Source organism: Ciconia boyciana, chromosome 1 (assembly GCF_034638445.1).
Source record: "Ciconia boyciana chromosome 1, ASM3463844v1, whole genome shotgun sequence".
Taxonomy (NCBI): Eukaryota; Metazoa; Chordata; class Aves; order Ciconiiformes; family Ciconiidae; genus Ciconia; species Ciconia boyciana.
The window spans coordinates 58089409-58114743 of record NC_132934.1 but is presented as its reverse complement, the minus strand read 5'-3'; the positions used below and the strand labels follow the sequence as shown (position 1 = coordinate 58114743).

The window sequence follows — 25335 nt, the reverse complement described above, 5'->3', positions numbered from 1 at the left end:
CGGGCTGCTCCGGGTTTCACCTCCGGCGAGCTGGGGCCCGCGCTGCCATTGCGATTGCTCCTGGGCACGCGCCTTGCAGAGAAGGATGAAGCAAAACCCAGTCAGAGCCTCTCCTGACAGCACCCATCCCAGACCCAGAGCAGGGCACGCAGGGCTCCCAGCCTTTTGCTCAGGAGGGGTCTGGAGGTGTCCACGGGCCACCGTGCCACAGCCTGGCTCGGGCAGGTGAGGAGCTGCTGAATGTAGACTGGGTTGCGCGGCCCGCAGCCCCCACGTTCACCGGCATCTACCGCCGGGAGAGGTGCAGGGCCGGCCGGTCACCACTCTCCAGATCAAGGGCACAGCAACTGAGCAGCTTGCAGGGCCCTTGCCCTGAGCCATTATATTAATATCATAGCTTACACTAGGACAAGAGCTCAGCCAGGCTAAATACCTCGCGCATAAGGACTAACGAAGCACAGACATGCACGGCAGCCCTCAGGGATCCCCGTCAGCCCAGCCTGACCCAGTGGGGATTTATTTCCAGGGGGTGCAGAATATCCCCCCTGTTTCAAAGAGGAGAAGAAAAGCGATGGGTAGAGCCAGAAGGGAGAACTGATGGAAAGGAAAAGCTTTGGGGTAGGCGAGGAGAAGCCAGTTAGAGCAAACAGACCTTGCGACATGCCTTGCGTACAGCATCCAAGGAGCGGCTCAGTGGCAGAGCCCTGGGGAGGATGTCCAGCAGATGTTACATCCCAACCCGGTCCTCCCCAAACTGAAGAACGGGGAAACCGAAGACTCAAGAGCCGACCTATCCCGCCTGCCCAGAGCTGCTGGGAAGTGAAATGCAGCAAGGTGGTAATGACTCAGAGATTAGGAAGGGCTTTGTACACCCATGCTAATCCTGCACTGTAACCCGTGCGGAGCGCAGGACGCAGACACAGCCAGCTAGTTTGCTTCCTCCCAGCCTCACCAACGGGTTGCCATATCTGGGACAAACCCAAGGATTTCTGGGTCAAATCCAAGGTTTAGAGCTGCTTGCAAGTGCTCATGGATGGACAGGAGAGAGGAACAGCAAGTGATGTTGTCAGGGACAGAAAAGCCGGTGAGAACCATCCTTGTCTCATCATCAGTGCTGCAGAACGGGGCTTCATGTGGCTAAGGGTGACCACCAGCTTTCCCCAGTTAGGAGCACAGGCTAGAAAGCAGTAAGTAAGGAGCTCCAGACATCACCTCTGATGTGCAAGCTCTGCCATGTCATGTCTGGGATGAAGATTAACCAGCAGTCTCTCCTCCAGAGACCAAGGTTACTGAGGCAGTTTAAGCCCTGTGGCAACACAAACATGGTTGTTCAAACCAGGGATATTACGGGACTAAGAGAAGACAGAAATCTTGTAGTCCACAACTCATCATATAGAGGAAAAAGTGAACAGCTGCCTAAAAAGTCCCATCAGGAAAAAGCACTTTGGCACTGAACTCTGCCAGCACCCACCCCCTCACCGCCCTACAGCGTCCAAGTCTTTTAGGAGGGTCAGTTTGGCCAGATACGAGAAATTTTGTTGTGCGGCTGGGTAAACCTACAGCAGAAACTGGGGTCGGTAACCTAAATTCATCAGAAATGTTGAGGGATGACCAGGTGATGAAGAAAGGTCACTTCATGCCCACAGATGGTCCCACTAGGATAAAGCTAAGACATATCTTCAGTGATTACATGGTGAGTTTGAACTGCCAGGTCCCTCAGGTCTTTAGGAGGTGACAAAGGCAGGTAATTTAGGTATACCCCTCTATGCCAGCTCCAGCCAGGAGACGAAGGGCATCCTCTCCAACCGGCACCTTCCTTAGCCAGCCTGCATAAGCAAAGCTCATCCTTAGCCAGCACTGACACTGATACCGGAGGAAAGGCACTGCCACAGCTCATGTATGGATGCTTCACAACTTCCTAAAGGTTTCTAACCACCACTACCACCCCTTTCCCCAGCTTCAGGAACGGGTGTGCAATTTCTAGAGACTTCGGATTTCTGGCCCAGGTGGTGGCCACTTCCAAAACAAGAGGAAGGAGGACCTAAGGAGCTTCTGCCCACTGAAATTATGTGCAGCAGCACCTGGATGTCTGCTCCTAATCTTCCCTACCTCACCGAGAAGGGGCAAAGGAAGCAGATGAAATGCAGGTACCGCAAGGGCTGTGCTCATCTCCGGTTCTGGCTGGTACAGCTACGGGGAAGGGATGGGCACGCTGTTTAAGAGCGCTGCATCCCCTGCTGCTGTGCTTCCTCCTGGCTCCCATGCACGAGCTCAAGTCAGCCAGAGCTGTGGCACGGCCTCTTGCGCAGAGCCCCACCATGGCTGGACCTTGCAGCTCAGAGCCTGGGAAACATTTGCTGCTGGCTCTGCAGTGCCAGAACAGAGCATCAGCAGCTAAAACTACATCACTACCTGCAATTTGTACTCAACCACAAGAAAAGTATTTCCATGAATAATAAAGGCTACAAATCTGAACACAGACATTCAAGCACATGAGAGCAAATGGTTTTAGTATAGGCTGTAGTGGGAGACCCATGGTCTTGGTTCATACACTCATTTGTAGGACCCACACAGAATTGAGTTCATAGCTCTTTTTCTGCTTCAACTTCAGAAATTTTGCCGGTAGATTTAAGGACCTCAGCAACAAAATGCAGTGAATCCGCTCCAGAGGCAAGCTGTCTGATGGACCAGTTTGCGCCCATTATTATCTTGTGGAGGTTCTGCAGGGCAAAGTCGATGTTGTGCTTCACTGCCCCCAGGTCGGTCATTTGGTCTGCTCTCAGGTTTTTGTTCTCCACCTTGGAGCTCTCCAACTCCCCCTCAAGAATAAAGATCTCCTGCTTCAGCTTCTCCACGTTGCTTTCTGCCTCCAGAGCCCGCTGGGTCATTAGCTGGAGACTCCACTCAGTCCGCTGGACAAAGGACTGTAGCTCTTGGGCTTCCCTCTTCTCTTTGGCCAGGCTAGCCTTCAGCTGCCTCTCCAGCCTCCGCACCGTGCACGCCTGGCTCTCCAAGGAGCTTTGCATGCTCCTGACCATCCTCCTGAGCATGGTGTTCTCCTCCCTGAGCACGTTGTAGGTCAGCTGCAGGGACGGGGAGTCTCTGTCCCCGATGGCCTCCTCGTGCAGCATGTGGGGCTCTGCTCCCCTGGTGCACTCTGGGTACCCCAGATAAGGGTCACTGGCATGGGCCCATGGGGCAAACAGATCCATCCCCAAGTGCTTGCCCGCGCTAGACTGGAAAGAGTCGTAGGGGCTACACGGTGCTGTACTGGCAGCTCGGGACACACGCAACCTTTGATGCACAGGAAGGTGATAGGTCCTGGTCCAGCTGTGGTCCTCGTCTTCAGACAAGCTGCCAGGCATTTCCGTGTCTTTATAAAATGTTTCCTGAAACTCTGGAGCCTCCTCCTCAAGCTCCAGTGCATGCTTGGCCAACATCTTGGCATATATTCTATTTTTCACTCCTTCATCTTTCACCATGTGAGAGTGCCTGGGATTTAGGGAAAATGGGATGGGTTCCCCCAGATCCTCCCCCTGACTGTCACTCGAACTGTCATGGCTCTTGCACTGGGGTGGAGGACATGCGGAGTGGCAGGGGTAGCTGAATTCGTCATCGGTGTCATCGTTCTCCTCATCATCTTCCAAGCCTTGAGATTCTGGGCAGACGCTCTCCATTGTCCCAGGGATGCCAAGCAGCCATGACATTTTTCAGGACGCTTTGGGCTGCAGCAAGCAGGAGGATCCAAATTATTCTCCTGGAGCCTGGGTCATGCAGGCAGGTGGCACTGACAAGCAGTGTGCCAACTTCTGCAGCCTCAGCAACCCTCGTAGGGGAAGAGGCAGTCACCAAAATCCCTCCATTTAGATCACCAGGGTGTTCAGGAGGGAGCGGAGGGGAGGACCAGGCATCTGTGTCTTTGCTATGGGGAGAACAGGAATCACCAAGGTTTGTGATGTCATTGTGTGACTTCACTGCCTGCTGTGAGGTCATGGCCAGGGGGGAGAAAAACTGATCAACTGCAAAAGTGCTTTTTTGGCAGCAGGAGGATGAGCTGGGTCCCCATGGCCGCAGAGTCGACCCTAGCTCAGGGATGCTGACAGTGTGCAGAGAGGAGCTCATGAAGCCACCTGAGACCTCTGGCTTGCATTAGGGACAGGGACCGGCCGGCCCCAGGCAGGCAGCATGGGGCAGAGGGGACAACCCTGCCCCGTAGGCTTCCACAGGTTAGCTGCGGGAGGGTGAGATGAGACCGAGAGATCTCTGGCACCGAGATCAAGCCGCCGGCATTTTGGTCCCAGGGCTCACCCTGGGCAGAGGCAGGAGACATCACCAGCGCTTTGGCCAGAGGCATCACCCCAAGCTGGCCGGCCGACGAGGGGTCCACGCCATGGTGCTGCCGATCTGATTCATCCGCTGCTGCCAGCTGGCGCAGGGAAGTGTTAGTAATACCGGGCGCCACAAACTTGGAGCGGCACGAGCCAGGAGACGAACAAAAATAAACCCACTTACCACTTCCACCCCAACACACCCCCACAGCGCGCGGTGCCGCCATGGGAAAGACAGACAGGCAGGTGAGAAGCCCTGGGCTGGGGGCTGCCATCACATTGGGTTGACATTCTCATTAGCCCCCCTGGAGATGCCACGCCGGCAGGTGATGTAGCCACCGTCCCTCCTCAGCAGCTGGTGGCCCAGGGCCACCGCTGACATCCCTGCCTGCAAAATGGGTGTCGTGAGCTCGGCAAGGCCAGGGGCCATACCAGGAGCCCGAACCCTATGCAAACTCTGTTCAAATGGCTGTGAAAGGTTCCTGTTGCTCCTTGGAAACCTGAAACACAAATGGGATGAGGGGGGAAGGCTCAGAGATGCCTCCAGCAAAACGGGATGCCATTCCCATCCTGAACAGGCAGCTGCCTATTGCACAGACCAGGGGGAGGAAAGCCTGGCCAAAGCCAGAGGTGCGAATCCTGGAGCATGCCCGAGGACATTTCTTGGAGTTTGCTCTGCCTCCTGGGACCCACATGTGCACAGAGGAAGCTGGGGAGTCAGCGGTGACTCCTGGGGAGTGGGATGAAACCCCACCAGTGTGTGCAGCATGGGGCGCCCTGGGAGATGCTAGGCAGGAGACTGCACTCCTGAGAGATGCCTCTCCATCCCTCCTGTCCCCAGCATACATGAACACCCACGTATTTCATGGCCTGAGGAAGCCCCCCGGTGCTTTAGGAAGCCACTGCAGTGTGGGCATCACAGCCCGTCTTGCAGCTGTCAGCCAGGTTGGTCCCCAGGGGCCAACAGCCGCCTCCAGCCCTGCAGCCTGGGCTGCCTTTCCCTCCTTCCCAACCACTTTCGCCCTCCTGCACCCTAGATTGAGCGATGCCGGGGACACCGCCACCGTGCTGCAGTCATCCCCACCTTCCCAGGTGACACGACGCTCCAGTGGCACAAGCCATCGCACCAGCCCACGCTGCCAGCCCGGCGCTGCTCTGACCCCGAGCAGATGCGCAGGGCCAGGCTGCTGCCATAGCTTTCTGAGGGCTCTGCAGGCTAATAATAACCTTAGGGCATGTGGTGCTGATGCAACGCCTCCATCACTCCATCCCAGTACACAGTGCATCACCTCGTACATCCCAGGCTTTCTCCAGCCCCTCCAGAGCGGATCAGATTTGTCAATCCTTCCTTAAATTTGCGGTGGAAGAGTCTCATGAAACAGAACAGAAAAGTCCACACTGAAGCACTCCCCCACTTCTCTTTTTATAACAACCGTATCTGGTGCTCTGGGATGTACACCGTGAACGACGACGATGGAAAAATCCCAGGGTATTTTTACACTCTTAGTCTTTGCTTTATCTGGAGTCGTCTGGCAAACGCTTCCCTCCTGTCTGTGGTCAATACCGCAGCCACTGGTTGCGCTGCGCTTTGTGCCATTATTCCTCTTACCAGCTGCGTAGCACCGTCTGGTTTTGAGATCAGCATCCACAGACCCATCCTGCCAGCTCAGGCACGGTGACAACACGGCAGATATCTTCTCACCTCTCGGGGAGCCGGGGTGGAAAGACCCGCAGCAGAGAGGGGACCCCTTTGGCTTTTTGCAGAGCCTCACAGACCCGTGGCATTCAGTTTGTCCTCTCCATCCTCTTTGTAACTCCGTCTCTTCTCCTTTTCCTCACAAATATTCCCGGGGTTCAAGCTGGGGCTCATAGGGCAGGCTTGGTGCCTTGGGGCTGTCTTGCCGCAAGAGGCAGCGGCTGAGCTCTCACTCCTCCGTGCCGGCAGGGCTGGGTGCTAGGCGCTGTACGAGCACACGCGAAGGCACAGTCACCGTGCGGGAGACTTTTACCATATTTAAAAGGCAAGTGACATATGGAAGGTGAGGGGAGGAAGCTGTAATCAACTCCATACCATTTTTATATACACACTTCTGCCTTTTCGTTCAATAATTATAAATAGATCGAGTAAGTGCCAACAGTCCCCATCTGCCCTGCAAGGCATGATCCGCTGACCAGTTTCTCTCTCCAAAAGAGGATTTTATTAACGTGCCTCTGTCCAGTTTATATTTTGGGGTGGAGTGAGGGGGGGGATTTTTTCCCCCCTGTGAAGCCCTGGAGCCTGGGGATGGGTAATATGAAAACAAAACAAAATGATTTGAAGTTAAACCATCTCAGTGTGTGACTCAGAGCTATTCATAGCTCCCTGAAGCCAGCTGCAGCAACGGAGCCAGAAGGATTCTGCCCGTATTATTATTCCAATTACCATCTGAATTAAAAGTTTGAGCAGTGATCAGCCCACATACTGACGGGAGGGGGAGAGAAGAAAGCAAGAGAGAAGGAGAGAAAGAGAGAGAGGGAGAAAACACAGATTAAAATGGGATCCACACAAAGGTCCCCGGGATGACAAAGTCGGGAAGAGGCACGGCAAGGTGACAGCATCACCTCCTGCCTGCTCCCACACCGCCCCGGCGATCCCTGCTCCAGCCGCGCCGTCCAGGCAATGGTGCTGCAAGAGCGGCCGCCCGCTCCCCGGGATCCCGGCCGAGTGGGGGTACCCCACGGCGGGGCTGGTGGGACTGGCACGGGCGCTCACCCGCTCTCCTCCAGCCGAAACGGGGCTGGGGGGACAAGAGGCAGGGGCTGGGGGCGGCCGAGCAGGAGAATAAGGGGAGGATGCTGCTGGGGCGGCAGCCAGGGAGAAGTCCCTGCTTTTTCTTGTCGAGTGAGGTAGGTGGGTGTTATTCTTCGTGGCTGGCATCACAGGGAAAATTAAATGCTCAGAAGGCCCCTGGCCTTCCCTGGGTGGTGTTCTCGGCCAAACAGGAGCCGGGCTTTGTGGCAGCCAGGGCGCAGACCGTGTCCCATCTGCTCCCGAGGAAGCGCTGGGACTGATGTCCACCCCGGCAGCCGTCTTGCCAAAACTCTGGACTGGGCACTGAAGGGTTGGTGCAAAACCCGCAAGAGCTGAAAAAACGAAAGCGCTGGGGTGTTCCCCAGGTCCCCACATCCCAGGTGGCTGCGATGTGCTCAGGTCACCTCCTCCAGCTTCCCAGTACGACTGCACCAGCGAAAAGGGCATCTCCCCTAACCCCACCACCGCAGGAGCTCCCTTTGCTGAGCACCCCGCCCTGTGGGAGCCTTGCCGAAAGGCCATCCCCAGCAGCGTCCCTGCGCCTCAGCGTCTCTCCAGCACAGAGAGCCTCTTGAGCCCGTGCCGGCCTGGCCAGGAGGGCTGCCCACACGTGGCCTCTCGATGGCTTTTAGCTAGTCAGGGACAAGGATCATTTATCGGTGCACAGGAAAAGGGGGGTAAGGGTGGCCGACGTCATCTGCCGGCCCGCTACGGTTGCACTCCTGACAGAGCAGGGATGGTCTGCCAATGCCTCTGCAAAGCGCCCAGCAAGGCAGGAACCTGCAAATGGGTTATGAATGATGATAACAACAGCGACAGCAGCAAAGGGTGAGCAATAGCCAGGGTGAAGCCTGCCCTGCACCGAGCCCCCAAGCTAGAGAGGCTGCAGCCACTGCTCTGCACCCGGCTGCTGCACAAGGGCTGAGTTCTCAGCCTGGCCTGGCTGCTCAGTGCTAACCCATCAGCAACAGGGGAAAAAAAATTCCCCCCCAAACCCTTGTCGCTACTCTAACAAGGAACCCAGCGGAGCCACCAGCCTCCTGAGGGGCTCCCAGCTTCTCCCCTTTCAGGCATGCCTGCTGGGCACCAGGAACAGAGCTGAGGGAGCATCCCAGGTAAGCTGCAAAACTGCACTCCCGCAGAGACCGGATCGACTATTTCACTCTAAGTCTGTTGACTTGTATTGCTGCAGCTTGCTTGGTCTGGTTAAACAAATGCACCTGAAAGACGTCAAGCCTAAGTGCTGCCCAACGCCCGCTGTACCCAGGACCGTCCCCCCCTCCTTCACCTGCCCCCTGGCTCCCCAATGTGGCAGGGGCTGCCAGCGCGGACGGGCTTGGGCGCAGAGGGAGAGTGGTGTGAAGCGGGACACGGCAGCTGCGTTTGCACACTGCTACGCCTGCGATCATCCCCCCGCCATCATTACGGGTTGCTGCCATACCCCTGCTCCTCTGGGCTGCGATGCTCACTCCCACCGGCGCCCTGCCTGCTCGCCTGCCTCTGCCCCGCTGGCCCTCGGTGCTGCCCGTGGCTTCTGCCTGGTCGCCTCCACCCAGACACGAGGCTCTTTCTTGGTGACAGGGACAGGAGAGGAGAGGATTTCTGGGGCTGCTGGGTCTAGTCCTGTGGCAGGCACTGCCTCATCAAGTGCATCCTCAGTAAGTTTGGGGATGACATCAAGTTGTGCGGGAGTGTTGATCTGCTTGAGGGTAGGAAGGCTCTGCAGAGGGATCTGGACAGGCTGGGTCAATGGGCTGGGGCCAATTGTATGAGGTTCAACAAGGCCAAGTGCCAGGTCCTGCACTTGGGCCACAGCAACCCCATGCAACGCTACAGGCTTGGGGAAGAGTGGCTGGAAAGCTGCCTGGCAGAAAAGGACCTGGGGGTATGGGTTGACAGGCGGCTGAATATGAGCCAGCAGTCTGCCCGGGTGGCCAAGAAGGCCAACAGCATCCTGGCTTGTATCAGAGATAGTGTGGCCAGCAGGACTAGGGAAGTGATCGTGCCCCTGTACTCGGCACTGGTGAGGCTGCACCTCGAATACTGTGTTCAGTTTTGGGCCCCTCACTACAGGGGAGACATTGAGGTGCTGGAGCGTGTCCAGAGAAGGGCAACGAAGCTGGTGAAGGGTCTAGAGCACAAGTCTGATGAGGAGCGGCTGAGGGAACTGGGGTTGTTTAGCCTGGAGAAAAGGAGGCTCAGAGGAGACCTTATTGCTCTCTACAACTACCTGAAAGGAGGTTGTAGTGAGGTGGGGGTCGGTCTCTTCTCCCAAGTAACAAGCCACAGGACAAGAGGAAATGGCCTCAAGTTGTGCCGGGGAGGTTTAAATTGGATATTAGGAAAAATTTATTAACCGAAAGGGTTATCAAGCATTGGAACAGGCTGCCCAGGGAAGTGGTTGAGTCACCATCCCTGGAGGTATTTAGAAGACGTGTAGATGTGGTGCTTAGGGACATGGTGTAGTGGTGGACTTGACAGTGCCAGGTTAACAGTTGGACTTGGTGATCTTAAAGGTCTTTTCCACCCTAAACGATTCTGTGATTCTTCATAGTGCCATCGGCCTTCTCAGAGGGATGAAGTGCCTGCCTGTCCAGCCCCCGGGACCCCCGGTGCCCTTCAGCCCCCGCACTCACCAGGCTGCTGGCGGGGCTGACCTATACAGCTCTCACGGGGCTACAGGGCTGCTTTACCCTCCTCTACAGTGGAGTCACTTTGGACATCCTCTTTCTATAAGTCTCTTTTCGGCGTGGCCTCTGTGCAGGTGCCTAAGCAGGCTGCCAGCAAATGCCTTGGCCCGGCACAGAAAGGGAGCGGGCAAGAGGAGAGGGGAGAGCAAAGATGAAGGCAGGGGAAGGGAGAAGAGGCAGCGGAGAGGCAGACGGGACGAGGCCAGCAGCTCATTGCACCAGTGCTGGCACCGCTCGCCGGGGAGGGAGGAAGGGAGGGAAGGAGGTGAGGACGAAGGCAGGAAAGGTGTCGGGGTCTTTTCTCTGAGCCTTCCGCAGAGGACAGAGTGGGGGAATGCTGCTTCCCTTGTTTTCACACAGCACCAGGCTCCCTCTGAAGCATTTCAGGAGAAATGTTGCCATAGAAATAAAACAGCCGTCCAGATTGCGAGGGGCAGGCCCGCCGCCATGGTGGCAGGGGCTGGCGCAGGCACAGGCAGAGCGGTGGCAGGAGTCCCTGGACGGCAGCGTGGGGCAGTGCCGGGCCAGAGGATACCTCGTCCTCCGTCCTCCGCTCCCTCACCTCTGGTGAGAGTGGCGGTGGTGCTGCCGTGCCAGTGTGGCCGGTGCCAGCCCCCGGTGGCATCTCCTCCCCAAAGGCACTGGTGGGTGAATGCCGAAACCACCCCTGTAGGAAAGCTGCCTGCCACCAGGCTCCCAAGAGGATGGGCATGGAGGTGCACGGGTCTCTGGGGCAGCTGGGACAGGGTCAGGCTCCCGTCCTCATCTGGCCGGGCCGCAGCACCACCTTCACGGCTGGAGAGCAAGCCTGAGAGCTCTGAGGGCGAGAACCAGCTCAAAGACGGCCCCTGCCCATCCCAAGCCCCCCACTGCCGGAGGATCAGCATCTCTCCCGAGATGGGGCTTCAAGACCAACCATCCCGGGTAAAGCCACCTTGTCTGGGGAAGAAAACCAGAGCCGGTGCCTCCGGGGGCTCCACGTGAGACCCCTCCACCCTGGTAAGGGGCACAGGAGCAGCGCCGTCGAGGAACGCAAATTTAGCCCGGTTTCGCAGCGCTGCGAGGCAAGCGCAGACAGCTTCACTCGGTCCTTACCATTCACAGAAAAAGGAGCGCCAGTGGGAGGCTGGGGAGCTGCACGCGTGTGAGTAAGGGATCGATCGTTAAGACGCGAGCATCCATCTATTGATCCCCGTCCACGCTGTCGGGTTAAGCCAACCCAGTGCAATAACGAGACAGGACAGTGGGAACTTGCTGAGGGCAGATTGCCATTAACCGCTCTGCTCTGCGTCTGCACTGATGTCAGCGCGCGGCAGGCGCAGGTATCCATCGCTGTGTCCTCCTCCCCCTTGCTGGCACCCTCCCACTGGCAATACCACTCCAGGAACGCAGCTGCTCCCAGGGTGGGGGCCGGTAGCTGAGCTTGGGGTGGCCAAGTGGCCGGAGGGGCCAGTGGGGACCCATCCTGACAGCTAACTCTGTCCTTCCCTGGCCACCTTCTGGATTCTTGGCTTTTCTTGCAAACCATGGCGGGGGTTGTGCAGGGCAAGGACCACTGCCAGCCCCCCGCCAGCACGGCACGTCATGGTGCTCGGTCTTAGCACCCGAGGAGGGGGAGAGATGGAAGAGGAGAAAGGTAGAGGAGAGGGACCTCCACTTCCCTCTGGATCAGCCCTCTCCAGCTCATCCTGTCTGTTGCCATCCTCACCATCCCTCCTCTTCCTCACCATCTCCTGTCCCCACCAGGCTCATGTTTCCCTCCTAAGACACATATTCCCCCTGTACTTATTATTATTCTCAGTGGCTACAAACAGGGGTGGCCACATGCCGGGGTGACTCAGGCATCTGCGCGTGCCACTTCCGATGGCAAATGGAGAGGGGGCACGTCCCCACATCTTCGGCAAGACGTGCTCCCCGCACACCCCCCTGTCCCCTCCCAGGCTCTGGGTAACCCCAAGCCCGGGTCCCTCTCCACACCTCCCACCTCCCGCAGACGCCTCCTCCCAAGAAGCCGAGGAGGGCATGGAGCGGGGGTTGAGGGTAGTCTTGGAGCCATGTCACTTCTGCCATGCGTCCCCCGCGTGCGCTGTCACCTCCTGCCCTCCACAGCGCACACCACGGCGGGGGTGAAGGGAGGAAGGGGAGAAGAGAGAGGCCCTGGAGCCGCCATTCGCTTTGCCACGAATGGAGCCGGGGCTGGGCAGTGGGGACAGGAGACTCCAGGCTCTTGGCAGAGGGATTTGGTTGTCTCCAGGCAGTTTGCCCAGGAGGGAGGGCATCGGGGGCTGAAGGTGGCACCAGGGATGTCGGAGGTGACCTGCCCGCGCCATGCAAACCTGCCTGCCAGCTCCTGCCCTGGCAGGGACACTGGTCTTGCCAATGGGGAGCAAGGGCAGAGTTTCTCCTGAGATCCTTCACCCAACCCCAGTATCCAGAAGACCCTTTGCACCCTGCCTATCTGGGCAACGTTGGCCCACCACCAGGAGTATCAGCCATGCTGGGACTAGACGAGCTTGAAGGCAAGGCAAAGGGGAGCAGGTCTGTGGAGCCCAAAAAGCTCCACAGGCAGCGGGAGAGCCAACGCGGGTGCTTCGGCCCCGGACACATCCGAGTGCTTGGAGAATGGGTCTCCAGCTCCATTCTTCTCCAGGCTGCCTTAGGGAACCAGGCAGGACCATTGCCCGTGCAGAGCAGGAGAAATAAATGGCGAGGAAGACCCAGCCACGGGCGGAAAGCACTAAGGAAACACGGGGAGCCGAAAAAATGAAGAAGTTACCTGCAAAGCGAGGGAAGTCAGGGCAGCGAGGGGAGGGGAGGGGATGGAAGTTGGGGAGGTTTACAGGCAGGTACCCACCCCTGCCCCTCGGCTCATGGCTGCCCTGGTAGCCGTATGTGCATACGCCGTGCACACAGGCAACTTTATTATTCACTGGCACGCTCACATGAAGCCACGCATCTCTCCCTAAGTTATATTTATAGCTGTTCCTCAGAGCAAGCGCTGATGAAACAATACATTATTTTCCTAAGGAAAAAAACCCTTCCCGGTCTCATGCCGGTGAGGGGAGCAGCACGCCCCGGCACCGCCTCTTACCCGGGTCCTGCCGAGGGCTGCCGCCTGCTCCAGCCGTGCCGAGCCAACATCAGAGGAAGGGGAAAGCGGCCGGTTTCTCCATCTCACCATGAAACGTCTCAGCCGGACCGGAGGAATCAGGGAGGTCTCTCTGCAGCCCTCGCTCGCCTCTGGCTTGGGGTTCCCTCCCTCCCCCCCAAGGAGCTACTTCTCCACCGCGACCTGCTCCTCTCCTAACTCTGCCCTGCCCACGCCAGTGCTCTCCTCCTGCCTCTGCCTCTCCTCAGCATTTTTCGCTCCCGGGAGCGTCCATCCCACGGAGCGCTGATGTGCCTTCGCAGCTCGGCGACGGGTTCAGGTCTTCCCCTCCTGCCTGGCTCCCTCCTTCCCTGGCATTATTCGCCCGTGCCCCTCGCTGGCCCCCTGCTCTGGTCCCCAAATTCCCCCCTCTCCCTTCCACTCTTCCTCCCTTTGCGCTCCGCTCCCTTTCCCTGGCTGCCTCTCCCCCTCGCTGATTGCTATGCAGTCTGTAGCTGAGAAGTCAGTAACTCTGTGGTAGGATCCAACAGCTTTCCGCTACTTTAGCCCATCCTCGCGTGTGAGCTCAGAGCCGCGGAGGCACCGCTGCGGAGCCGCCATGGGGGAGACGAGAGCGCAACCATTGGCAGCGGGAAGGGGTCGGCGGGGCCGCCGGATGCCCCAGGGGAGGCGAATCCTCCCGCCGGGCTGGCACAAGGGACTGAAATACCCACTGTCGGGGGTTTCTTCCCACCTGGATTTGGGGTGCTGGGCTGACACCTTGCCCTGAGGAAGGACCAGGCTCTCCCGGCCCGTGCAGAGCATTTGCCGCGGGGCATTGCCTCCCTGCATCCACAGCCCGGCCTCCCCAACCTGCGGTGCTGGGGCCATCCTGCCAGGACGGGCGATGCCGGGGACAGGGGCAAGGAAGGACCAGCCCTCGGGGCTCCAGGATGGTGCATGTCCGCCCCGCCAGGAAACCCGACCTGGAAACCTCCCCCGAGTTTCCATGGCCGGCAGCATCTCAGGGGCTTTGAAGAGGTCCCTTCTTGGTGGCAAGGCAAGGGGCTGGGGGACCCTGTGGCAGTGAAGCCGCCCCTTTCATGCAGGAGGGAAGCCAGAGGCTGAAGAGGGCCCTGACCCCGCAGGCAGCGGCTGTAGTCACAGGCTCCCGGGGACAGCCCTGCACCAGGCCAGCGGGGTCCATGGGCATGGTTTCCATCTCAGCGTCTCATCTGCCATCTCAAACATTAAGACCTCTGCTAGAAAGTCAAAAAAGATCAAAATAACCACTTTTTGAGTGTCCTCTGGGTCCCAATCCTGCAGCAATCGTGACCCTCCCTCCCAAAATCATCCCAAGATCCCCTGGCACACGGATGCCCCCTCGCACAACACGCTGCAGGGACCGCCCTCCCCTGCCAGCATCGGTGAGCACCACCGCAGCGACTGCAGCCCCCTCTCACCTGGCAAAGCCACCCCAGGGGGAGCAGAGGGTGTTTTTAGCAGCTCTGCGTGCAGATGAGCAGCTGCAATCAGGGAGCACAGCAGCCTCCTGCACTGGCCAGCTCGCCCCGGCCCAACTGCGGCTGCTCCCCGCCGCTCCAGCTGGGGGTCCCGGGGAGCCACAGCGCCCGGATGGAGGGGGCCAGCCTGCTCCCTCCATCTCCTCTGCAGACGTCCCTACGGGAACCTGCTTGGGGGGGACTTGCTTTCCCAAAAGACCCATCCCCAGGGCCCGTGGGGCTGCATCCCAAGAGCTGCTGTCTGGGAGCTGCACGGGTCCCCTGCTGGAAAGCGTACCGGCCCTCTGGCACCACAACAGGCCTTTCCCCTCTGTGCAGTCAAGGGATGAAGATGCTGCTGAGACATCTTGCTCCTTCTCCAGGCAGGTGAAGCTGCCAGGCACCTGCACACCCCTGCAGCCCCCTCAGCTTCAGGTTGGGTTTCACCCTCTCTGCCTTTCACTCCTCATCGCTGGCTCCCCCCGAGACCTCGCCGTATTTCCCTCCGCCTGCGCGGCAAGAGGATGAATAGCTGCACCTTGTGCATGGCGCGGCACCCTGGCACGGCCAAGAGGCAGCCGGCACGGCCAAGAGGCAGCCAGCACGGCCGGGGCCATTGGGAGGGACATGGAGATGTTGCATCAAGGACACCACCAGCCCCTTGCTGTCCTTGTGCCCCCGGGGTGCCGTGCCCCGGCCGCCCCAGGCCCGCCGGCCCCAGCAGCGGGGTGGCTCACACTCACCACCCCCGCCCGTCTCCACCGGTACCGTCTTTAATAAGAAGCATGGAATATTTTAGCACCTATGGAAAAGCCACCACAGACGGTGGTGGCAGCCGTTGCCAGGGAGACGATCCCAAAAATAGCCCCTCTCCGCCAACCTTTCCCGATGCTGCTGTGGGGATGGGGGAGGCAGAGGGACAGAGGGATGGAGGGATGGAAGGGTGGGGGCATGGATGGAGGAATGGAGGGATGGAGGGATGGATGGAGGAATGTTTGGAGGGATGGATGGAGGCGTAGAGGGGTGGATGGAGGGATGGATGGAGAGGGATGGAGGGGTGGATGGAGGGGGAGGCAGGAGCTCCTGGGAAGGTGAGCAAGTGCTGCCTGACCCCTCTCCTGCCTGGGGATGAAGACAAGCACAACCCCCGTGCCAGCAGCCCCTGCTTGGGCACATATGGTCCCGCTTTCCTGCAACACCAGCTAAGCCAGCACGAGCCCTCTCGGCCCTGGGCAGGTCTGATGTTTAGCGTTTAGACCAGACAACACAGTTTTGGACTTAGCACCTGCCAGGCTCCCTCTGCCATCCTCCTCTGACCGTCCCATCTCTGTTCCCAGTGCTCCAGGACTGCCCTGGCCAAGCTGTCCCGGTCACGGGGGCAGAGGTGGTGAGAGATGGAGGTGGCCCATGGTGCTCAACCCCACCATGTTCCCCAGACCTTCTGGGAATGTCGAATTGCTTCCCTCTCTGGGCCTGCTCTGGGATGAATCCTGGGGGCTGCCCACCTTCCCAGGGGGTCTGGATGGGGCCTGAGGTGCAGCCTGCAGCAGAAATGGAGGGGGACTCCCGGCCAAATACCTCCGGGGGCAAAAGCACAGAAGCCTTCCTGGTGGCAGGAAACCAATGCTTTAGTGAGAAGGAAACCCCCTTCTCCCATCTTCCTGCGCCATTGCTATCGCCTCGCAGGACAGGCGGAGGTCGGGAAGGGCCCTTGATGGAGCCGCTGCCGCCTGGCCCAGGGGCTCTGCAGGAGAAGCAGCCTCCCAGACCAGCAAAGGCAGAGAGGGAAACCCAAAAATAGAACTAAAGGGAAAAAAAAAAAAAAGAAGAAACCCAACAACCCCAAATTCCCGTTTTTAATGCCAAATCCCAGCTTGCTTGCCTCCCTGTCACCCTGGCGACATTCCTTGTGGTCGCCATGGAAACAGGAGGCATGGAGAGAGCATCACCGTGCAGGGCGGTGGCAGCGCCCGGCATTATTTCGGGAGGCAGGGAGACACCCGGTGCAAGGCGCTTCGTGTTGTGGCAAAGAGGGAAGGTTTATTTTTACTTGCTCCCACTTCATGTGCCAGTTTTTCCTTCTCTAAGCGTCCGGGTGCCCCTCGCCCTCCTGGCAGCCTTCCCGCAGCCCTCCCGCATGCCACACGGGGACGTCCCATGGCGAGACCCCGGCCCCACCACCATCGGCTGAGCTGCTCCCGTGATGTCCCTCTGACGGTCACCTCACATGGCGGTTCCTGGTGCCACAGCCGGAGATGATGTCGTGGCTTGGGCCCATCAGCTCTTCTTGGGAAGGCACAAGATGAAGAGAACAAACCTTTGCCACCCACAACAGCCTTACCCCTCCGCAGGAGGCTTCATCCCCTGGGTGGGACAAGAAGCTGTGAAGAGGAGCAGAGGGACCAGAGGATGATGACGGCTCTCAGACATCGAGCCCCAGGGGCTTGGAAGGGGATCTGTCAGCACAGAGGACCCTAAATCTGTTCCCCCAAAACCTCCCATCCCCACTCCACAGCTCAAACCTTTCTCTGCCCACCTGCAAAAGGACCTGGGACACCAGGGACCTGCTGGGCCACCCGGGCTGGGGCTTGGCTTTCACCAGCACCTGCATCTGCACGGCCTTGCAGAGCCCTGCTGAAACCCCAGGCAGCTCCACTCTGATGGCTGGAAACCCAATTTCAGCCAGTCCCTACCCCCTCGCTCCTTTGCTGATGCTCTCCTTTGGTCTAACCTGCTCTTCTCCCACCACACTGACCTCTGCCTCGATGCCCTGGCAGGGGCAGGCAGGGCCCTCCCCGGTTTCGCGGGGCCAAGGGGGTGTTTTCCAGCCCAGCCCGGGAATGTGGCTGGAAAAGCCGGGTGCGGCAGGTGCTGGAGCAGCACAGAGGGAAAACACGGCAGCCAGCCTAATGGGCAGAGAGGAAATGTATGCAAATGTATTCAGAAAGGAATCCGGTGATGCTAATAGACTCGTTAGTCCTCTCTGTAAGCACCGGGAATAATATTTTTACGCTTTAATCATTAAGGATTTTACTCCAAGCGAGCCCATAAGGACATGCCGACGGAGGAAGATGCGGAGGAGATGGCTGTGGGTGACAGCTGGGGACAGGGAGGGCGGCAGCCAGAGCTGGCCCCGGGGCAAGAGCAGGTGGGGTCACACAACCCTTAAGTAACCAAATTAGACCCACGGCCAGATGTGATTTGCGTGGGGACAAGGTGACAAATTAAAACATCCATTTGGTTGTATTAAAGCAGCTTTATATTAGTGATTAGATAATGAATATCTAAAGGCCCCGTCTCAACGCCGAGGTCCCCTCGCGCTGCCATGAGACCTCCCCGCATAACCGCAGCTGCAAGGACAAGATTTACCCCAACCAGGCTGGTCACCCAGGGCTGCTTCTGAATATATTAAAACTTTATAACCATCACTACTAAGCTCATTTCTGTTAAATCTATAAAAATTAAATCTATAAAAATGTCAGTACCGATGCGCTGCTTTCACACAACAGATGTATTACGTTGTTTGTAATCCACTTGCAGGAATCCAGGATTAACATTTTCAGTGAAGCTTGTTTCAAACCAGCCCTTGGGAGGATCTTTTTTTTTTTTTCCCTCCTGGGCTGGGCTCTGGGAGCCGCATCACTCCAGACAGGACACCCAAAGGTGGGGGTAGCTGGTGGGGAGCTGCCGGGGAGCGGCTGTGCATGACCTGCCACGGGAGGGAGCGGGTCCGGGTGGGATGTGACTTAGAGCCGCAGCGGCCCGATAATTCAGATCTCTCCCTGCTTCTTCGTTTGCTCCAGGAGACGAGGTGGAGCACCAGGGAGAAGGTGCTGGAGGCGGGATGGGGCCGGGAAGGGCAGAGGGCAGAAGGCTGCAGCTGGGAGCAGGACAGGGGTGAATGCACCCACAGGGAATGTCCCTGGGAAGCCCAGCCCTCGCCAGAAGGTGCATCCCCAAGGACAGAGGATGGGGATCCCTTTCCTTCTGCCTTTTCCCCTTTAACGACACTTCCGCGTGTAACTTGAGACAAGTTGGGGAAGAAAAAAGAGGAAGGAAAAAAAAAGAAAAAGGGAAAAATAGCGCAGTTATTCCCGCCTCTGCCTCCTCCTCCCTCTCCTCCCCGGCCAGCCAGGAGCCACGTCACCGTCACCCAGCGCTGGTTTCGGGGCTGCTCAGCAGGCTCAGCCTGGGGCTTTCCAGGGGACAAACCCCAACTTTCGGCCTGGAGCAGGGAGAGAGAAAATCCACCTTGGAGGAAAAGTAAGCAAGGGAGACATCCAGCTTGAGCACTTGGCAGGAGAAAGACACGGGCGACCAGGGGAGAGAGGAGCCTGAACTTTTCTCTGCCAGAAGAGAGGGCTCTGTACTGGGGAAAAAAGGAAAGTTGAGCCAGAGGAGAGTGTTCGCTTGGTCAAGGCTCGGGGGGGAAAAACTCCCTGCCCTCACCCTCCCCGCTCGCAGAAACTGCCCCGCTCCCTTTGCCCCAGAGGAATCATCTCGGCGCCATGAACGTCTTCCGCATCCTGGGGGACGTCTCCCACTTGCTGGCCATCATCATCCTCCTGCTGAAGATCCAGAAGTCCAAGTCCTGCGCAGGTGAGTGCTCCCACACCCCGGAGAAGTAGGGGGGCCCTTCTCGGAGGGTGGCTCAGCGAGGGGCGCGAGCAAAACGGTTGCTGAAAAGGCTGGCAATAGCCCATGCAAGCTGGCAGCCCTCCCCGGTGGGCTTTTTGAGGGTAGTCATCCTCCTCCAGGAGGTCTCCCTGCCAGGAAGAGAGGGCTGCGTTGGAAAGTTGTGATGTGGCAAGGCGCACGGCCGCGGGCAGATGTTGGTGTTGGGGTGGTGAAGCAAAGGCAAGGGCAGCAAGGCCGGAGGGAGGTGGAAAATGAGTGTGAAAAGTTGTGGTGGCACCAAAACCAACGAACTCGAGAGAAAGCTGCTTTAGGTCGGAGGTCCTGCCAGCTGGTGGGCAGGTACCACAGGCCCATCCCTGGGTGAGGAAATCAGGGCAGCAGCTTCCTGCAGGAGGATTTTGCTCAGAGTTCATGGTTTCATCCCCAAAAGACTTTGGGGCTGGGCTGCAGCACCATGGTCATTATCACAGGTAGAGAAATGGGTGGGTCGGTCTCCCTCTCCCCACCAGCGGTGACTAAGCTCCATCAGCGTCCCTGGGCTGGTCCCTGATCCCGCGGGTCTCCCCTGGTGCGGCAGATGTCACATCACACAACCGCCCGGCAAGGCGGGCAGGCGAAGGGGGCGAGGGAGGGAGCAGAAAGGCATTTTGATGACAGTAAGGATTGAATTGGCCAAAACAGTGAACGTGCCCACCCAGTGCTGATCCCTACAACCCGAGGCAGGGCTCAGGGGTGTCAGCAGGAGCCTGCCCTGTTACCTGGGAGAGTCCGGCCGGTCCTGTGGTAGGTCTAGAGCAACCACAGCACCTACACGCCAGACCAGGCCCACAAAGCAAAACACATATATACAACCACTTCCAAAGAAGGTGTAATGGGAAACCACCATCCTAAGCGTCCTTCCTCTCATCTGTCTTACCTTCCTTTCTTCTCCCTGCCACGCAGGTATCTCTGGGAAGAGTCAGATTCTTTTCGCCCTTGTCTTCACAACCCGCTATCTGGACCTGTTCACCACCTTCATCTCTGTCTATAACACCGTGATGAAGGTAAGGAGAGGGCAGTGCAGAAGCAGAGGTTCCCCCCAGCTCGCCATGGTTTCTCGGGGAGGCGAGGGTATGCATTCATGGCAAGGGTATGCATTCACTAAGTTTTTCAGCCAGAGGGAAGAAGGAGCAATTCCATCTTCTTCACTTGTCACCAACACTACAGGGGGTTATTATACATAGGAAGGGTGGATAAAGATGCTTCCTTTGGTGTCATTGGCCCTCCATTGACCAAAAAACCTCCTCACCACAGTCAGTGGGCGAGCTGAGCCTGCCACATTTAGTACCACCAAAGCCAGAACAAGACATCATGAATCAAGCCTGGGTGTCCTTGCACAGCAGGAGCATTAACAGACGGCTGCCACCAAGCCAACCTCTTCACACAGAGCCCTAGAGGGCTCAAGCAAGTGTGATCCTCATGGTGGGGCAAGCTTTATTTGACCACTGGAATATCTCCAGCAGAAGTCAATCCACAAGCCAGTGCAGAAAAAGCATTTACCGCTATCTCACCCTGGCATGGATGACCCCACCAGAACTGGGTTAAAAGATCTTGACTTTGGCAAAGCCATCCTCTCTTCAAGCACAGAAGGTGTAATTGCAGGTAAGGTCTTGCCATCTCCCTTCCCTCCCCCAGGTCATTTTTTTGATATGTGCCTACGTCACCGTGTACATGATCTACGTGAAATTCCAGAAAACATTTGACAGCGAGAATGACTCCTTTCGCCTTGAGTTCCTGCTGGTCCCTGTCACAGGCCTGTCGTTTCTGGAGAACCACAGCTTCACCCCCTTGGAGGTAAGGAAAACCTGAGGCAGGAAAGGGGAGGGGAAGCAGCAGCCTGACACCATGCAGCAGAGTGAGCGGCATGTTGAATAGTTGAGATTTTTAATAGCAAAAGCAGGCAGAAAAGGCAAGGTTGGCAGGCCTTGAGGATCGTACCATCTATAGAGCAGCTCAGTGATGTCTCCTCTCAGTCCCAGCACAGCAGGCTCATTTTCTCCAACTCCAGCAGCACTATTCATCCCCCTTGCATATCGATGCTCTGCCAAACTAAAGCTTTGGCTCTTAACGTGTATTAATCAGCACCAAGACTCTCCACTGCCTTCATTTTGCATCGCACAGATACTCTGGACCTTCTCCATCTATCTGGAGTCCGTGGCTATCCTTCCTCAGCTCTTCATGATCAGCAAGACGGGGGAAGCAGAGACCATCACGACACACTACCTTTTCTTCCTGGGCCTCTACCGTGCTCTCTACATTGCCAACTGGATCTGGCGCTACTACACAGAGAATTTCTACGACCAGATCGCTGTAGTTTCCGGGGTGGTACAAACCATCTTCTACTGTGACTTCTTCTATCTCTATGTTACCAAAGGTAGGTAAAGGGGTTGGTATAAATCCGAAACATTCATTCGGCATTCTTGCAATGTACGGTGGAGCTGCAGCTTGCCATGCATTAATCCTTACGTGACTCTATTCTTTGCTGTATTTGTGATGCACGTTGTCCACCTAAAATCCAGTTTAAAAAAACGTATCTGTTGAATGCAAGTGGGCATCTCTGCTCACAAGGCTCTAGACGTGCATGTGAAACAAAGTAGAAGTTAAACCAGAGCTAAGCCTGGTTTAACCCCACCTTGGGAAGTTAACAATTGAGGTATATTCAACTCTACGTACATTTTGAAAGATTATGAGTCATGCAAAAATACTTTTGAGGGGGGGGGGAAAATAGCTGTAGGCAGACAATGTACCTGAGAAAGCAACTGCAGACATATGGAGATATTATTAAGCCTACTTTTTCTTTTGATGGAAAAGATGTAACATTCCCAAGAACTGATTCTGTAGGAAGATGGGCATCTGCACGGGCAAGACACCCCTTTCTGTTTCCCAGAATCAGACGCCCCTTCCACTTCAGTGCTGTGCTTTGGTAAATGGCTACATACCAGAGCTAACAAGTGCATCAAGGGCATAAAATTTGGTGGAACACGCTATGGTTTGCTGAGGCTGAAGTACGCTTTAAAACACTTTTCTGTTGAGGAGGATGGAATTTGATGAAATCTAGCTGAGCGAACAAATATTGTCTCTTCCTTCTTCACATTCCCAAACTAGTCTGCCAAAAGCAGTAGCAACGGCCCGCGTTTGATGTTTTGAGGGATGGATCTTTGGTAGCTTCATGCAATATACCTGCTGATAGAGAGGTGACAGGAGCACTGAGCAGGTGGCTGGCCTTGGCAGATTAAGACTTCCTTCTGTCATTAAAACATTTTTTAGCCAGAAAAGTACTTTGTAAAACTGCCATCAAGGTGCTCTACGTCAATTCCTTTTCTTTTTTTTTTTTTTTAAACTAATTCCCATTTTAGCTTCACTCAATTCATGTGTCCCATGCCCTTCTGTATTTTGTGAGAAATCCATACCCTTTGTAGTTGTGGATGGTGGAACAAAAGGGGGAAGAAAACCAACTGCTGGCATTCAGTCTCGCATTGCTAGTGATAAAACTGCAAAATTTAGATGATACAGGAGGCAGAAGAAAAAACATTTGTCCCTGGGACGTCACAGCAGGAAGAGAATTGCTTTTTTTTTTTTCTTTTACACAAATGTTCTGGATCATGGGAGAGAAGAGGTGACTGAAGATATGCAAATGCTTTGCAGTCATTTATGAAACCAGCAATATTATAGCAGGTTGCATCTCTCTTACGCTCTTGTTAAAAAAAAAAAAAAATCTTTTCAAAACATTTCTAACACAGAAGAGCTCAGACAAAAGGGCAGTGATGCTGCCAAAAAAGCAAAGATGTGTTACATAAAGAAATGTATTTAATAAGACTTCAGAGCCTATACCAAAGCATTGTAAAGGCGTTTTTATAGAACACAACTTCTCTTTATCTTGTTTTCAAAACTAGATGAGCTCCTTTCTGTTTAACACAAGGACCTGAAAGATATCCCGAGGAAGCTTTTAGCTCCCAAAAGCTTGTATTTCACAGAACAGCTGTGGTTGGGAGCAACTCGAGGGACCATCTCATCCACCCCCCTGCTCACAGCAGGGTCACCCAGAGCAGGTTGTTCAAGGTCCTGTCCAGGCAGGTTTTGCGTATCTCCAGGATGGAGGCACCACAGCCTCTGAGCAACCTGTGCTGGCGTCTGACCACCCTCACAAGTAACAAACTTTTTTCTTATGTTTACGTGGAATTTCCCCTTGCCCCATCACTGAGCAGAGTCTGGCTCTGTCTCCTTTACTCCCCTCATCAGGCATTTGTACATGTCCGCAAGATCCCCCTCAGCCTTCTCCAGGCTGAGCAGCCTCAGCTCTCCGGCTGCGCTCTTACGTCAGACGCTCTAGTTTCCTTAACCATCCTTGTGGTCTTTCTGGACTTGCTCCAGTATGTCCCCGTCTCTTTGTACCCATCGCTCCAGCTGTGGCCTCCCCAAGGCTGAGTAGAGAAGAACCAGCTCCCTCGACCTGCCAGGGATGTAGCTCAGGAGGCTGCTTGCATTCTTTGCCACGAGGGCACAGTGGTGGCTCGTGTTCGACTGGTGTCCACCTTCACACCCAGGGCCTTTTCTGCCAAGCTGCTTTCCAGCTGGGCAGCCCCCAGCACAAACTGGTGCGTGGGGTTGTTCTACCCCAGGGGCAGAACGTGGCATTTCCCTTTGCTGACCTTCATGAGGTCCCCACCAGCCCATTTTTCCGGCCTGGCACAGTCCCCCTGACCCTGTCTAGTCTATCAGCCACGCTCCTCCGTTGTGCATCATCAGCAAATCACTGAGGGCACGCTCTGCCCTTCCCTCTGGCACCGAACAAAGACGTTCAGCACTACAGGAGATGGGGCAGGCTCCGGGGGGTCTGGCCACAGACCGTTTATTCAGGCCATGTTCTCTATTAAAAGGAGGGGGAAAGCACTGGGGATAGAACAGTAGACTCCATACTACGTCATCAAGAAAAAAATGGGGAAATTAAGAGGGTCCACACATGAGAAAGAGTAACCATGGAAAAGGAAACACAAACTTTTTCCTTTAGCATAGGGGAGAATAAATAGGTTGTGGAGTTTCCACTCTTAGAAGCAATTTTGTAGTGGCTGTCTCCCACAAAGGATCACAAATTCTCCCGTTCTCAGGATTCCTTAATTTTACCCTTCTCGCTAAACTCTCCTAGATGCTCCTTCCACAATGAATGGGACTCTCCGTAGCTGTTAGCGCTGTCATAACTGAGGACAAGCAGTTGAGTTACTGAAGACAGCACAGCTCTATTCCTACTAGCCTACAGCAGCACATGGAGGTCTATTCGATAGCCATAATCTCATTGCCGTTTGCAAACCTGGCAACCCACTACCTAGGACTCTAAATAGCAAGTTCAAAAAAAAGATTTGTTGAAACAATGAAACAGTTGAATTCCCGGAAGTTCCTTCATTACCTTCTCTTTCTCTTTGCACAGTCCTCAAAGGAAAGAAGCTAAGTCTTCCCATGCCTGTTTAAAGACATTTCCACAGACAATGCAAGAAATGCTGAAGGTGAAGCTCTTAAGATCACAGCTTTCCTTTCCTGGCCTTTTTTGACTAATGGAAGGCTCAGCCAAGTTTCACTCCAGTGCCAGGAAGACAAGGCCTGGAACGCTGATACGCTTTTCATCCATATGAGACTTGCCCTCAATTTTTTTTGGTTTTTATTTCTTCTTACTTGAATTTGGTGCTAGTAAGTAGTGCTGGCCAATACTGAAATACTGCAAATTATTCTCTCCCAGCTCTTCCCAGCATCTACCTCCAAAACACGCCTCTACCTTCACCCTGAGGCAGCACAAGGAGTATAAGGGAAATTGTCACTGCCTTCAGTCCTTTAATGAGTGCCTATGGTAAAGGGAACATGGTACTAAGTCTGGTAACATATACAACGGCCATTGACCCATTTCACATGTGGCCACATCTGACACAGCAGATGCTACAAACTATTACTTTAACTCTGTATGAACTAACATCCTCCTGAGAGTTAACTCTGCCTGACGCCCATTCTATTCAAGTCCCATAAGATTCAGGAAAAAATATATTCCCTTTGCATGACATGCATCTTCCAATTCCACAGGTATTCAGACATCCTCCCCACGCACTCACTTTCAGTGACAATTCCTCATATTCTACAAACAGGATCATTTCAGTTAAAATTCAGTGGGTTGCCAACAGGTGTTTCCAACTCCTGGAATTTAACTTTTTTTAAGAACTGGGAAGAACAGGGGCAAAGATGGTTTTACACTCCAAAAATAAAGACAAAGTTCACAATT

At 55.8% G+C, this 25335-nt stretch overlaps 2 protein-coding genes across 2 annotated transcripts; one reads left to right on the top strand and one right to left on the bottom strand.

Moving 5' to 3' along the window:
• Positions 1 to 2582: 2582 nt before the first annotated feature.
• LOC140644226 (endosome-associated-trafficking regulator 1-like) lies at positions 2583 to 3707 on the bottom strand. The gene has a single exon (XM_072846879.1). It carries the CDS (start codon positions 3705 to 3707, stop codon positions 2583 to 2585), a length of 1125 nt encoding a protein of 374 aa, XP_072702980.1.
• A 14780-nt stretch (positions 3708 to 18487) lies between these two features.
• KDELR3 (KDEL endoplasmic reticulum protein retention receptor 3) lies at positions 18488 to 25335 on the top strand. Its single transcript, XM_072869207.1, has 5 exons — positions 18488 to 18998; positions 19980 to 20080; positions 20712 to 20870; positions 21198 to 21450; positions 24499 to 25335. The coding sequence occupies exons 1-5, from the start codon at positions 18908 to 18910 to the stop codon at positions 24537 to 24539; spliced, it is 645 nt and encodes a 214-aa protein (XP_072725308.1). The 5' UTR covers positions 18488 to 18907; the 3' UTR covers positions 24540 to 25335.

Excerpts from the sequence above, each read along its gene's own strand:
- LOC140644226 (XM_072846879.1), bottom strand. The coding sequence starts at position 3,707 with ATGTCATGGCTGCTTGGCATCCCTGGGACAATGGAGAGCGTCTGCCCA.
- KDELR3 (XM_072869207.1), top strand. The coding sequence starts at position 18,908 with ATGAACGTCTTCCGCATCCTGGGGGACGTCTCCCACTTGCTGGCCATC. Across the intron at positions 20,081-20,711 it reads TCTATAACACCGTGATGAAG|GTCATTTTTTTGATATGTGC; the intron begins GTAAGGAGAGGG and ends TCCCTCCCCCAG. Across the intron at positions 20,871-21,197 it reads ACAGCTTCACCCCCTTGGAG|ATACTCTGGACCTTCTCCAT; the intron begins GTAAGGAAAACC and ends TGCATCGCACAG.